This window comes from Bos grunniens, chromosome 11 (assembly GCF_055505025.1).
Source record: "Bos grunniens cultivar Pamir isolate PY7600 chromosome 11, Bosgru_T2T1.0, whole genome shotgun sequence".
NCBI classification, from domain to species: Eukaryota; Metazoa; Chordata; class Mammalia; order Artiodactyla; family Bovidae; genus Bos; species Bos grunniens.
The window spans coordinates 19,711,987-19,727,570 of NC_141175.1; the positions used below are offsets into that span (position 1 = coordinate 19,711,987).

The window sequence follows — 15,584 nt, forward strand, 5'->3', positions numbered from 1 at the left end:
TCAGCTGGGGGAGACCTCCTTGTGCTTTGAGCTTCCCTGGTGGCTCAGATGGTAAAGAATCTGCCTACCATGCAAGAGACCTGGGTTCAAACCCTGGGTTGGGAAGATCCCAAGGAGAAGGGAATGGCTACCCAGTCCAGTATTCTGGCCTGGAGAATTCGTGGACAGAGGAGCCTGGCAGGCTACAGTTCAAGTGGTTGCAAAGAGTTGGATAGGACCGAGTACCTTTTGCCACCACCTTATGCTTTGGGGGAGAGGCACCATCTCCGCACAGTTCCACATCACCAGGTGCCTCAGGTGGGGAGTCTCAGATGGTCCCCTGTCCTCCTGTGCTCCAGGTGATTGATGGTTTAGCCGTTTGCCTCCCTGATAGAACATCAGCCTCAGGGACCTTATTCCTCAGGTGCTCCTGTCGCTTTTTGATTCGTGTGCTTCTGTGGGTTTGCTGGCTGCTTCCCTGGTGGCTCAGACTTTAAAAGCGTTTGCCTGCAATGCGGGAGACCCAGGTTCGGTCCCTGGCTTGGGACGATCCCCTGGAGAAGGAAATGGCAACCCACTCCAGTGTTCTGGCCTGGAGAATCCCATGGATGGAGGAGCCTGGTGGGCTACAGTCCACAGGGTTTCGGAGTCAGACACGACTGAGTGACTTCACTTTCACTTTCTGTGAGAAGGGTCTTTAAGGGAGCGTGAGAGGCGGAAGGAACCTGGGAGGGGGAGCACTGGCATTTGTGTTCCCGGGTTCAGAGCTCACCCCCACTGCTCGCTGTCTTGTGTGTCGTCCGTCTTAAAAGCTCAGTCTGGCCCTCAGTGTCCTCATTCTACAGTTTGGGAATGGTGCTAAGTCAGTCGTTAAATGAAATGGTGTCCGAGAGCACAAGGGCCAGCAGCAGGCACAGAGCAGGTGCTCGGGGCGTGGGCGCCGTTCCTGTTACTGCTGCACGTGCCAGCAGTGCCCGTCCTCGCCTGGTCTCTCTCCTCCTCACTGCACGCGGCAGGTGTCCTCAGGTTAAAACCTGGCGCTCCGCTGGGCTGATCGGAAATGGTCCCCCCTCCACTCCACACAGACACATGGACACACACTCACTCACACTCACACACTCTCACACTCACTCTCACACACACTCTCACACTCACACACACACTCTCTCACACACACACTCGCATACTCACACATTCACACATACACACTCTCTTACACACTATATCTCACACACTCACACTCACATACTCACACACACATTCACTCACACACACACACTCTTACACACACACTTTGTCACACACACATTCACTCTCACACACACATACACACACTCTTTTACACACTCTCACACACACTCTTTCACACACACATATGCACAGTTTCTCATACACACACTGACACACACACATAGACTCACACACGCACACACTCTCTCACACACACACAAACTCTCACACACACACTCTCTCTCACACACACACACATTCTCGCTCTCTCTGTCTGTGATTACCTTTCTGTGACATGTCCCCCAGCTCTTAGGCTCAGTCTTGCCCCACATATCTAGGGGTCAGACACTTAGCAGCCCCGGCTGCCTGAAACAGGTCCAGGAACTGGAAGTCAACAGAAGAGGCCTCAGCTCAGCCGCCCTGGAGTCTAGGCTGGCCCAGAGTGGGAGGATGGTGGCCGAGGGCAGAGAGGACGCGGCGCGCGGGCGGGGCTGTGGCGTGGTGCCCAGTGGCCCTACTTCCCACATGGACCGTCCAGGTGTTACAGGCCAGGTGGTCTTGGTGCTCCCAGCGAGCCTGAGCATTAAGCAGAATTGTGCTCCATTCTCTATTTAAGAAAACAGGACAATAGAAAATTTGTTTCTCTGGGATTTCCAACCAAGATAAGTTTTTTTTGTTTTTGTTTTTGTTTTTTAAGTTTTATAAGTTTATTTTTTGAAGTTTTAAAGCTAAAACTTTTTTTTTTAGTTAAAAAAAAAAAAAAAAAACTTTTGGTTTTTTCCATGTTATTTTTTCCCCCCAGATAATCAATTTATGTAGAACTCTTAGTTTTCAAATATGAGGAAATGTTAGACCGTGGGCTGTGGAGTCACAGTCGAGGGTGTGACTCTTGGTGACTTCTGCCACCTACTTGCTAGGTGACCCAGTGAGAGCTAATTGTTTGAGCCTCAGTTTCTTCTTCTCTGAAACAAGGGTAATGCCCCCAGCTCAGAGGGTTCCCAGGAGAATTCATAGCACGCTGAGCAGAAGGCATCAGTTGCGGGTGATTGGTAGGTATGGGAATTTGCTCTGTTTCCCTGGCATTCACTGATTCTAGCCGTAACACCCCCCGATGTTTGCTAGTCAGTTACCTGGTGAATTTTCCTGGACCATTTAATGTGTAGGTTGTGTATTTCAGTTAGATTGGAAGTCCCTTATGGTCAGGGACCCTGAATCCAGGGATGAAGTTTGTGTTAAATAATGCCGTTCTTTGTGATCTATCCACTCCCATGTGCATAGAGGCATAGACTCCTGGAATTTAAGTCTAGAAAAAACTCCACGCTAGCATTCCTGTGGACAGTGGCGAGTTTTCCGATGAGCCAGCCCAGGCCAGGGCTGAGAAGCTGACCGTTGGCCAAGGCCACACAGACAGTTAGTGGTGGAGCCAGGTTGGCCCCGGGGTGTCCTGTGTGACCCAGGTTTCTTCCCTCTTTACGGCCGATGGGGGCCTAATGCCTTGTTCTTCTGCTTGAGGTTTCGGGCTCAACATCCTGCTCTGAGAGCACTTTAAATGTGGCATGAACCTGGCATGAACTTGGCCTGCACAGCAGGTCTGTGGCTTCACCCTGCCCTTTAACGCTCTCTCTGTCTACTCCATCTGCCCCTGGGTCTCCAAAGTGGGCGGCAGAGCTTTCCGCACGTAGCAATTTTCATGTCTGTGATGGTTGTGGCATCTATAGGGTTACGTAGTTATACACTTGAACCACACACTCAGGCTTGCCTTGTGCTCAGATGGGGAGGGGTTTGCAGGGATGTCGTCGGCTGTGTCTGCCACGCACGCTCCCTGGGGGCCTGCCGGCAGTGTGCCCTAGAAGCGCCTTGCTGAGGTCATGGGGAGAACCCCTGGGAGGAAATCACAGGTGTCACGTGCCTGCCCACTGGGCCTTTGCGGGGTGGGGCAGCACCAGTGGTGCCATGAGGCCCAGAGAGTGGACACCGCGGGTGTGCTGAGTCCCGCCGGCGGCCTGCCTCCGAGGGCCGAGTGGAGTTGGCCGCCCTGCTCCTTCAGAGGAGGCCAGGACCTCCCCGGGGGCCCTGGTCACAGAGGACGCGCCCTGGAAGCCCTCTGCCAACCTCTGGTTTCTTGTTTGGGCTGGTTCTACGTGGGGTCTGTGAAGGGAGTGTGGGCCCGTCAGGCTGGGTGCCGTGGGAGAGGGAAGGCAGAAGCTGGGGGTCACACCCCAATTACAGCTCCTCCCGTCTGTGCTGTTTCCTTACGGAGGAAATGTACTTCATCTCCTGAGCCTCAGTTTCACTGTCTGTTGTTGGTCATTCGCTCAGCGTGTCCAGCTCTTTGTGACCCCATGGACTGCAGCACGGCAGGCTTCCTTGTCCTTCACCATCTTCCAGAGTTTGCTCAAACTCATGTCCATTGAGTCGGTGATGCCATCCAACTATCTCATCCTCTTTTGTCCCCTTCTCCTCCTGCCTTCAGACTTTCACTATCTATAAAATGAGGGAAGTAACACCTACATTAACTACCTCTGGGATTGTTATGAAGCTGAAATAGTACACGTTGTCTCTCTCCTTGGGGCTGAACCTCCATCCATCCTCATCACTTCTAGCATTTAGCTTGCTGCCGGACACAAGTGGGCATTTAAGGTTTGTTGACTAGCATTCTGTAATCTGCAGGGTATGCTGCACACATGGTGATTGTTCCTCATAATTCAGCCGTTAGTGTTTGACCACAGACTCTATGGTTGGTCAGGGGAAGGGGCAGGAAATGCCAGGCAGTCTCATTGCATCCTCATTTCTAGAACCCTGGAGTCCTGGCAACTCCCAGTGCCACGCACGACTCTGGGGATGTCAGGCCCGGGGCCCTGGGCAGCGGTCATGGTCTCAGTCTTAATCATTTAACACGCTTTAGAATGTATGAAGTGTTACCCCATCCCACAGCTGGTCTGAAAGGATGTGGGGACATGGCCTGGTTCCCCGAGGAGAAATACAGCATGGTGTGTTTTTGTCTAAACCGAGTCCATAAATAGCTACCAGACACGGTTGGAAAGCAGTAAGCTGTAGCTGAGAGATTAACCGTGGCCGGTCCAGCGAGGGAACCGGCAGGAAGGAAGGGTGACCTGACAGGACCACGGATGGGCCTGGGCTGAACTGAGGGACTTGAAGAACAGGAAGTGCAAGCCAGCGTCTCTCATTTTCTCCTTTCCTTAATTTTCTTTTTTTTCTCCATTAATTAACTTGTCTAGTTCACCAAGTTTCTCTCATCAGTGTTTTGTAATGAGCCAGACTGTATGCTTGGCATGCACCGACAGGGAGACGTTTGCATGTGGCCTGTAGAACATGGCCCTCAGGGAAGGGCTGGAAGGAGAGCTGTCCCCAGTGTCAGACAGCCGGTGACACTCCCTGCTCAGATGCTGACCGGAGGTGCTGTTGCCTGTGGGCAGGGGGGCAGACGGATGCCTGAGGCCATAGTGTTGGAACTGCATTGGAGTTCAGGTAATTGAGGAACCGGTGACCCTAGGAGTTGATCTTAAAGGCCTTTGGAAGGTACTTGAAGAACTGAGAGCTCATGCAGGTGTGAGATTTATTAATACCTCCACCCCTAAGGTGACTGCTGGCCGACATCTCCATGTTGGTAGCTTGACCTTCTGATGAGTTGTACTGACACACACTTGACATTTCTTCCTCTTTTGAGAAGTCCAAGCCAGGGAAATACGACATTTTTTAGTTAAAAATTAAGTTTTGCTCTTACCAAGGATTTGTTTGTACGTTTGGATTAGGATTGATTATTCACAGCATTAATGATCGCTCTATTCTGTTGAGATCCTTGGGCAGGATTCTCAGTCACCCTGGAAAATTAATCCATTGTGTCAGGTGTGTTTGGCTTCCCTGGTGGCTCAGAGGGTAAAGTGTCTGCCTACAGTGCAGGAAACCCGGGTTCGATCCCTGGGTCAGGAAGATGCCCTGGAGAAGGAAATGGCAACCCACTCCAGTATTCTTGCCTGGAGAATCCCATGGACAGAGGAGTCTGGTAGGCTACAGTCCACAGGGTCGCAAAGACTCGGACATGACTGAGTGACTTCACTTCACTTCGGGTGCATTTGAATGCACTTACAGTCTCTCCTTGGAAAGATGGATAGGTGAAATGCAAACTGCCTTAAAGACAGTAGTTTCGTTGACTCTCTTGTCTGGGACCTCAGAGGAGAAGTGACTTGTCTCAGGCCATGATATGAGTAGGTGACAGAGCCTGCCCATGCCTTTTCCCGGCCATTGCGCCCACCCTTGGTTTTGCACAATCCATCATTCCTATCCCTGTAATAAATGTAGATGGGGCTGCTCAGCTTCTACTAGTAGAACGTCTATGGACACTTGCAGCTTCTGCAGGTTTCTTGAGAAACAATACGCATTTTGTATCTTTGCTTTTTTGAGGGATAGTAAATACTTCACATGTTAGCTTTAAAAGCAGATAGCATTCTGGTCCGAGAAATGTAGGATATCTACTTTTATATCATCTGGGATGGCAGCTGCAGTGGCTGTGTGTCCTGAGTGGGGCAGGTGGTGGGGTGAGTTGAGGGTGGAGAGGAGAATGAGGACTGACCGGGGGTCCTGCAGGCGGGAGGGGGCCTCTCCCCTGGGCTGTGGGAACCCGTCTCCTGCTCTGTCTCTCTGACTCTGTCAGCTGGGGTTTAGTTTTCTTTGGATAGAGAACAAAGAAAGTAAAACGAATGGTCTGAAGCCCTTCCTTGGGGAGAAACACTCACATCCCCAGATGTTGAAAATAAGCAGGCTCTGAGACCCCCGGCAGCCGCCTCAGTCCACCGAGAGCTGCTCTTGCCTTTGGCTGCCCGTCCCTGCCCCCAGGTCCAGCCGCACCCCACCAGCTCGCCTGGCTCTGTGGCCGCCTCTTCCTGCCGAGTTGCTGGCTCCTCTGAAACCTTACCTTTCCCTCCGCCCTGACCTGGCCGGTCCCGCGGTTTTGTCCAAGCTATGCTCTCCACTCCCCAGCTACCCACCCCAACCCACCCCCCGCTTCCTGGGTGAGAGAGTGCCGTCTGGGGGTGGAGTGGTTCAGAGGGAGAAGAAGGGGTGAGGCCCTCTGCCCCGCTGCGGTCCTCCTCTCTGGTCCCAGCTGGGTTCAGTTTGCTTTCCGTCGTGGTGGAAGCCATCGTCCACTGTGTGTGTGTGTGTGTGTGTAGCAGAGGTTTCTGTTCTTTGGATGAACTCATCTGATGCCTTTTCTGTAAAGCAGCCCTGCCGTGTTCCAGGCTGGGGTTGCTGATGGTAAATTCCCCCCACACCCTCTTTTCAGCTCTCACACCCCTGAAGGGTTCTGCACGCTCCTGAGATTAAACGGAGCAGGGAGCAGGGGGCCCCTGGTGTCTACCCACCTGTAGGCTTCCTGGCGCCAGGAGTCCCATTTGGAGCGCCAGGGCTTCGGGCAGGCTTGATGCCCTCATGCCCTGGGCACCTCAGCTTCACCCCTTACACAAGTGTCTGCCCAGTGTTCGTACAAGCTCTATCACTCCTTACAGATGACCACCCTTAGGTTCTGGGGTGGAGCACCCTGGGGAACAAGCCCATCCAGACCCCAGCTGTGAGTGCAGGGTCCTGGGGTCTAGGTATCCTCCATGCCATCTGCGGGGTGGGGGGGGGCATGGACTCCCAGTAGTTGGCCCCCTTGGCCCCTGTTGTTCTCACCCTAAGTGGACCAGGGCCGGGTCTCCCGAAGCAGCCACCAGGCCCTGTGCTGCCCTGGGTCTGTCCCAGCAGTGACCAGCCATGTGATCCGCCCATGGGGCTGGGCTGTGCAACAGGAGTCCAGCGAGCATGTGTACTGATTTGCATTTTCACCTCCTTTTCCCCCCTGGAAAACTCCCGCTGCCGTGCTGCTGCGAGGGTGGCTCTGTATGTGGCAGGTGTCTCTGGGGCCTCAACAAGCTGGCTGGTTCCTTCCTTCCTCCTTCTGGGTTTCCCTTCTCCCTCCTTCCTGCCTCATCACAGGGCAGGGTGCCAGGCCTTTGGGATGGGAAACAGGAACCGAGAAGTGGAGGATCAAGACACGGCCAGATAGCGGTCCTCTCTCTGAGCTTCCCCTGGAAAAGCCCGGAGTCGATGGTGGAACTAGGCCCTGCCTACCCCTCCTCGGCTCTTGGAAGATTCTGGAACCCCAGACTGGTTACACCCGTGGTCTGGGCAGGTGTGCCCCTGCACCTGGATGAGCTTAGAGGAAGGGGCTTAAAACGAAGCCCAGGGAGTAGGGTGCAAGAGCGATGATTTCCCAACATTAGGAAAGGTGCGTGTAGAAGCTTGCTAAGCTCCCCTGGCCACTCTGGAACTCTGGACGCCCAGCTGTCAGCACACGGGGTTGGGGGTGCAGTTCTGGAAGCTTGCTCCTTAGCTTGCAGAACAAAGTCTTACTTTGTGCTCCTTGTCTGCACACGGGGCCCGAAAACAAAACGACATCTCCAGTCCCCCCTGCCCCGTTTGTGCTGACAGCATGGCGTTCGTGTGGCTTGCTCCTGTGCCCCCAGGCTGACCTCACTCCCAGCCTCCCATGCTGCTTTTTCTGCATGGCCAGGCCTGCGGTGCTGGGTCCACGCCTGTTCCCCACCCCGCTTCCTGCAGGGGTGTGCTGGCACCTTCTGGGATAAGGTCCCTTCTGTTTGTGAGCAGAGCACTGTGGGAGGTGTTGGGGGACCGGGCCAGGCCCTCCCCCCACCCTTCATCTGTCCGGGAACAGGGCACCAGGGCCAGGTGCCTTTCTTTGCTTTTGGTGGATTGTAGCTCTCTTTCCGAAATTCGCCTTTGCTTTTTAGCTCCTCAGATTTCCCAGAACTCACCCCCCAGTAAAATCAGGATGGAGAGCACTTTTATAAAGCTGGGTTCACATCATCTGTTTCCGTTTCTCTGCATTAGTGATTCTGATAAGGCCTGTGTTGGGGGCTGACTTTCCAAGGAGAAGGGTCCATGGGGAGCCTGTGGATACTCGGTCCTTCAGCCTTACATGGGCCTTATTGAGCCCACATCCCTCAGGGCTCTCCTTTGTTATCCCAGGTCTTTATACATGGTCTGTGTTCTTTTCCACTTCACAGCTTCAGCTATGTGACCCAGTTGGCATCAGTCATCCTAACAAGTCTAGACTTGGATCCTAGGAGGGCACTATCGTGTGTGAGGTTACCCCCCTAGTTGGGCATTTGTGGCTCTTTCCCATTTTTTCTCAGTAACATCTACACCCTTAAATATAATCTAAATCCCTGAACACAGTCTAATTTTGTCTATCTAAAAATTTTTTATGGTATTGTGCATTTACTTTTGCAAATTGCTTCTTTAATATTTCTGTGAATTTTCATTTGTGTTCTGTGTGGGCAAAGTTTGCTCGTTTCCATCACTGTGTAGCATTCTGATATATGTATATACGACAGTTCATCCATTTTCCCATTGATAGGCATTTGGTTTTGCCAAGTCTTCAGCTCCATGTAAGTGTGCCACGAACATCTTTGTATGTATCTTCCAATGCAGATATTCACATACTATGAGTAACTTTGATTGTGTTAGGCAACACCAAAGTTCGACCTTCTGGTTTGTCCTCACGCACACGTTGCACACAGCTGTGATCCAGCTTGGCTATTTATTTGATCTTTATTCTTCATGACACCTGCTATTCTCCTGGCCTCTGCTTTATTCCCAGGAGGAGGGCAATCCATTATTGCTCTTGCTTTAAACCGAGCCTGCAGGCCACAGTGCATTTCTGTGCTTCCCAAAAGGCTTCTGGAAATATTTGACACTGTCATTAATGTTCTCCGTGACTTCAGAAGGCAGGTCAAACGTGCGATGAGGCAAAGCCGCCATCTCGATGTCTGTACAACCCTTTCTTGGCAAAGCTGTCCTTAGGGCACAGGTCTGCGCATTGTTTTGTTTTGCTATTTGGTCTTCTGTCCTTCAAATCTGTCGTTTTCTCTCCAGTTGGTCCTTCTTGAAAGGACTGAGGGGACAGGAGATGGGTCAGGCTTGGATCGTGGCCTGAATGGGGAGGCCTGTGGTCCGCTGTCCTCCGGGGCAGCATCTCTGGTTTCCAACGGTAGGCCAGGCCATTGCCACCCCTGCTGGCTCCAGTTGTGGCCTTAGGGAGCTGGGGACGAAGCTGGGCCTCCAGGTCAGGGCAGGAGCAGCAGGGCGCCTGACGGTGCTGGAGAAACGTTTCTGTGGATCCACAGGTCAGGGGTCAGCAGAGTTTATCTGCAAAGGGCCAGATGGTAAATATTTCAGCCTTTTCAGCCCCAGAGGCAAAATTGAGGAAACTGTGTACATGCTTAGATAATAAGAGATAAAATAAATTTCCACAAAAATGTTTTATTAATAAAAATCAAAATATAATAATGATGATGATGAAGTGTAGTTCTTTTGGTTTTGTTGTTGCTGTTCAGTCTCTAAGTTGTGTCCGACTCTTTGTGACTCTGTGAACTGCAGCATGCTAGACTCCCTTGTCCTTCACTATCTCCTGGAGTTTACTCAGATTCATGTCCATTGAGTCCGTCATGCTATCTAATCATCTCAATCTCTGCCATCCTCTTCTCTTTTTGCCTTCGGTCTTTCCCAGCATCAGAGTCTTTTTCCAACGAATCAGTTTTTCGCATCAGGTAGCCAAGGTATTGGAGCTTCAGCTTCAACATCAGCCCTTCCCTTGAATATTCAGGGTTGATTTCCTTTAGGATTGACTGGTTTGATCTCCTTGCTGTCGAAGGGGTGCTTAAGGGTCTTCTTCAGCACCGCAGTTCAAAAGCATCAGTTCTTCAGTGCTCAGCCTTCTTTATGGTTTTTTGGTAATGCAGGTCTACTAATGAGAAGAGTGGAATTCCTTCTGGGAGGGATGACTTTTCTTTCTCTCACTTTCTTTTTTTTTTTCTTATTCATTTATATATGTATGTATGAACCTTTCTTTTAACGGGGGTTCAAAGTTGGCATCCCGCATCACCCCATCATCATGTATTGGACAGATCTTTGGCTCATGGCCGCCTGTAAACAGACTGAGGGGCGGACATTCCTGTCGACCCCGGATGCCCGAGGCTCGCCTCAGACAGCCTCGAGGTGTGGTCCCGCAGTCCAGCATCAGGACCAGGGTGCCTTTGTGCCAGAATGGAGGTCCCCGTACGGCCCTTGGAGCAGGGGAGACGGGCGTGTCACATGGTGATGTTGGTGCCAAGCTCACCGAGGGAAGAGGGCGTGGGCCCCTAAGTGCTCCCAGTGTTTTATGGGGCAGCCCTGGAGGGTGGCACACAGAGGGACCCGCAGAGAAGAGAAGAAGCATCGAGGGCAACCTGCTTGGAAATGGTCTCTGGTCCATTACCGGAGGGAGCTCCAGAGAAAAGGGAGCGAGGCTGAGGAATTGACTCTGTAAGTTTACCCTAAATATTCGTCTGTGGCTAGTGGCTGCCATCCTGGACAGCACGGGTCTGAAAAGGAGAAGCGTGTGCGTCCTCCCGGGAAGATGTCCTTTCCCACGCACAGCCCTGGACCAGCCATGGACTCAGAGGAGAGCTGCTTCCGTGAATAAATAAGAACTGTGGCTATTAATACAACAGTTTAGGGGATCAAAAGAGAGGCCTTAAAAGTGGTTGTAGACAGTTGTTTATTTTCCTCTGAAATATCTGAGACACATCCCCACAGCCTTGTTTATGTGATAAATTTACTCTGTGAAATTTGCTTTATAAACTAAAGGTCAGCTGTGGTCGGGCTCCTCAGAATTAATGAGCTTTGGCCAGACGTAGGCTGTTGCAGGGTGCCTGCTTAGGGCTCAATTGTCTATTAGATTTTTGCTTGTTTATAGTTTTTACATGCAAATTCTGGTTGTAATTACAGCTTTTTTTTTTCTCTTTTCCTGAGCTCGTGTAGATTTTAGAGAGGGCAGGGTGTGGGTGAGGGTGTGATCTGGTTAGAAATCTCAGCCCAGTTGGTACAAGCTTTTGGTTCCTTGAAACTCTCAAATTTTTATTATTTTTGTTCTAAGATTCCTGTGCTGTTTTTATATATAAATGACAGAGGCTTTTTGCAGCACTCAAGTCTTTATCACTTGAACTTCTAAGTTCAACCTTAATTATCTGTAAATATGCACTATAATGAGGGGTGTGTTTTTGAGTGGGGCGGTAATTGCATTTCCCTCTTGTAATTTTAATTAAAAATTACCTCTACCGCCCACCTCACCTTTACTTCCAGGCTCTTCCTAACAGACTGGAAAAGCAGCTGTTACTGCTTATCTGCTCTTTTCTGAGTTCAGGAAACAGCATGGCCCTTTAATGACAAGGCGAGAATTCCATGGGGCGGCATATTTTTACAAGACTTTGATCAGAGAGGGTGTGTCCCACAGTATAACCTGGGAGGAGAATGTCAGAGTTTAACCTTGTGATAAAGCCTGTTTCCCCTGCTGTCAGCCTTCCACACTGAAGTTCCCGTTTTTCTCAGTGTGATCGAGCCAAAGCCTTCGTGGACAGATTACTCTCTTGGAGGACCAGCAGCTGGAGAGTTGAAGCCTGGTTGAGAGAAGATCTCGGTGGCCACTTGCAGACCTTTCCAGCGTGTCTGCTGCCCTGCCTCGACCTTCCCACTGTGGGGCCCGGCCAGTCCACCACCTTTGGTTGGGCTTTCCCTGAATCCACTCCCCTGCCTGCCCAGATCCATGTTCTCACTGGGTCCGCATGACCTTCTCCTCCCCTCTGCCCTCTGCCAAGAAGACTTCAGTGGCTGCTCCTTGTCTGTCCTTAGAAGAGAACATTAAAGAACAGTAAGATTAGTTTTATTTATATTTTACTTAACCTAGTATGTCCAAAACAGCATCAGTTTAAGGTGTGCCTGAGCCACATTTCCATACTTAGCAGACACTGGGGCCTGGTAGGTACCCTACGAGACAGCATCCATATCGAGGCAGAGCTGGTCAAGTAGAAAAGCAGGTCAAGCTCAGTCCTGGACCCCGGCTGTGGTCACAGTTAATTTGTGTTTATTTCAGGCATTGAGTTGCTAGATTATAAACTCCATGAAGGCAGGGGCAGGTCCTGTTTTGCGCACCATCGTATCTGTATAATGTAGCTCATATTCAGCTCCTGGTAGGTACTCAGTAAATCTTCAATTCAGTCGCTCAGTCACGTCCGACTCTTTGCGACCCCATGGACTGCAGCATGCCAGGCCTCCCTGTCCATCACCAACTCCTGGACCTTGCTCAAACTCATGTTCATTGAGTTGGTGATTCCATCCAACATCTCATCCTCTGTCGTCCCCTTCTCCTCCCACCTTCAATCTTTCCCAGCATCAGGGTCTTTTCCAATGAGTCAGTTCTTAAGCAAAAAACTCCTCGGTACGAGAAGCTGTGAGGAGCACCCAGATGACCCATCCAAGAAGACTTTGAGGAGGAAGAGGTACCTCTAAACCAATCAAATCAGATTCAGCATGGAAGCTGAGGGTCATGAGGAGGAAGGGAGAGTGTTCTGGGTGGTGGGGGGAGGAGGTGTACAGTATTTGGAAGCCAAGAGAAGGTAGCAGGTTGATGGGAGCCTCATTAATTCATTGTAACCGAAGTTCAGGGTGCAGGTTCATCAAGCTTTGCCGAAGAGCTGAGAGGTTGTCCTAGGACCTTCTGGGCAGGGAGCGGTCCCTCCGACTCTTGTGAGTTTCTCTCTTCTGTGCAGAATGTTTTCAACCTTCACACCTCCTACCACACAGGAGGGGCTTAATATGAATACTGGCTGACTTACAGTGTTTCCATATAGTCTGACCAGGCTGCTGTTGATGTCTTCTGCTGTCTGAGGGGAGCTTTAGAAAGAGGAGCAGGTTTTATTATTTGAAGGCAAGTCAGACTCTTTTCTACACACTTTTCTACATAGCGCAGTGGTAAAGAATCCACCTGCCAAGGCAGGAGACACGAGTTCCCTCCCTGAGTGGGGAAGATGCCCTGGAGGAGGGCATGGCAACCCACTCCAGTATTCTTACTTGGAGAATCCTGTGGACAGAGGAGCCTGGCAGGCTACAGTCCCTGGGGTTGCAAAGAGCTGGACGCGACTAAGCATGCAGGCACAATAGATTCTTTTCTAGTGATTCCAAAGTCTGGGCAGGACCAAATTGCCTCAATACTCTAGGTGAGATGTTGAGTAGAACAGATCAGATGTGGCCCCTTATGTGGGGATTGGGCCCTTCCGGAGCTTTTGATGCCTGTATTGAACTTGTCTTTGTATGTGAGAGCCGTGTTCTCTGACACATCATTGTCCAAGCTTCAGGAAGTAGGGTTTCTGACACAGCCCTAAGCAGACCCTGTCTTCTTGCTGGCCCTGGGAACCCTGGGAGTCGGTGCATGTGTGGGCAGTAAAAATTGATGAGATTTTGTGAGAAAGATAGTTCAGTAGTGATGTTCATTTTTATTTGCTGTTTCCAAATCTCTTTTTATATCTCAAGGGAAAGTCAGGAATGGATTAGAGATGACCTCCTAGGAAAATAAAAGCTAATTCTCTATAATTATGTTTACTGTCCCTACCTACTCTTTCCTACAAAATATTGGAAAACAATGCTTTTTTATTGCATTCTTTCTTTGTATTTAACCACTCTGTCAAATATCTGATGCCTTGGGATCATTTTTCTGTTTAAAATTGTCAGCAGCAGTCACATCTGTTTTTAGCATCCAGCAAAAAATAGTCATTGCTGCGTTAGAACTAGGACTTAAGAAGCAGGTATTGAAAAGGGCTTCCCCGGTGGCTCAGTGGTAAAGAATCCACCTGCCAAGCAGGAGATGTGGATTCTCCGTCCCTGGATCAGGAAGATCCCCTGGAGAAAGGGAATGGCTACCCACTCCAGTATTCATGCCTGAAGAATCCTATGGACAGAGGAGCCTGGTGGGCTACAGTTCATGGGGTCTCAATAGTCGGACACGACTGAGCAACTGAGCTCACGTTGAAAATGGATTCAAGAGGAGATTCAGGAAGGCTGGATGTCCAGAATCTGTCTCTCTGGGCAGAGGTGTGCTCTGTGTAAGATGATCTGTCATTGTACTTTTTGGATCAAACTCAAAATGAGTAACAAGTACTGTTATTGATTATCTGTTGTACACCAGATATTAGCTGGCTACTTCCCTGCAGGTGTGCCTTGAGTCTTCACGAAAGTCCTGTGTTTGGTGTCCCTGTCCCAGTGTACAAATGCTTTTTCTCTCCCATCACAACAAAAAGTGACACCCCTTGCTCTTCTGTAGAGTTTTGTTGGGATAAAAGGACATTTTACCCCTGTGTCTTTTGTGATTAAAACTCCAGGTATGATTAGTCATTGAACAAATATTATTTGAGCCCTTACCGTGTGCTAGGCATCGTAAGAGCTGTATACACCTATGGTGTGGTGGTTGGTCCAGGCCCTGGCAGGCTGGCACGTCCCTGGGCCTGGCTGGTTCATAGGGATAAACTGAGGGTTGGTGGAAGCAGAGTTGGTCCAGGTTGACTTGCTACACCGTGGGAGGCCAGTTTCTAGCGGGCACAGCGATCAGAGACAACTCGGGTGTGGCAAGGCGGTGGCTTTTAGGGACCACCTGCCTCCCCACCGCACTGAGCCCTGGTCCCAGGGAGGTGGCCCCAGACCGGCCTCCTCGTGGCTCTCGTATGGCTGTTCTCTGTAGCTGTGATCTAAGCTCAAGCGTGTGTTAATGAGTACATTCTCTGTATTTTAGGCCTTGGACGTGGACCGGATGGTTCTCTACAAAATGAAGAAATCCGTGAAAGCAATAAATATCTCTGGGCTGGGTGAGTATGCATTCTTTTCTAGTTTTCTTTGTGGACAATTTTGTATTCGCAGTCCTCATATCATAATGTTAATTACCGTGAGTGAATAATCAACCAGACTTCTTTTTCTGGGTGTGCAAATTAGAGAGGTGAGTTGGGATGTGTCATTCTTAGGCGCGCGTGTGTTTCTTGTCTTCTGAAGTGCAGTTGAGTTTGCTGTGATCACCCTGTGTGAACAGCTTTGTCAGACTGGTTGGCGGGTGGACTCACTTCTGCCTCTGTTGTTTGGTTTGTGCTGCTTGTTAATTATGCCAGATACCCTTTCCATTTTCTCTCTTACCTGTCTTATCTGGAAAGAAAATAAAAAAGCATAATCAACTAATTTGATTGTAGTAATATTTGATCTAGGCTTTATTATATGTTAAAAACAAACATGGAACTTTTGACCTAAAAATGATGGGCTGCACGTATGTGGTGGGTCTGCTCCCTGGACAGGACCTTACAAGTGATAGAAAATGTTTTTTAAGTCTTTAAGTGACTGTGAAGTTTGACTCAGAAAGAAGATGGCAGCCTCGGGGGACCAGCAGTTGTGAGGAATCCTGAGGAGGTTGGAGCAGGAATGATGGCGGGCGGAGAGAAGTGCTG

General features: G+C 50.2%; 1 protein-coding gene across 3 annotated transcripts in view; it reads left to right on the forward strand.

Annotated features, from left to right (window-relative positions):
• Positions 1-15,584, forward strand: part of ASAP2 (ArfGAP with SH3 domain, ankyrin repeat and PH domain 2) — a 162,115-nt gene that overhangs the window by 32,416 nt on the left and 114,115 nt on the right. For all 3 annotated transcript variants that reach the window (XM_086325531.1, XM_086325535.1, XM_086325532.1), the window contains exon 2: positions 14,888-14,960. In XM_086325531.1, the coding sequence (XP_086181657.1) occupies positions 14,888-14,960 (73 nt within the window). The remainder of the gene's footprint in view (positions 1-14,887; positions 14,961-15,584) is intronic.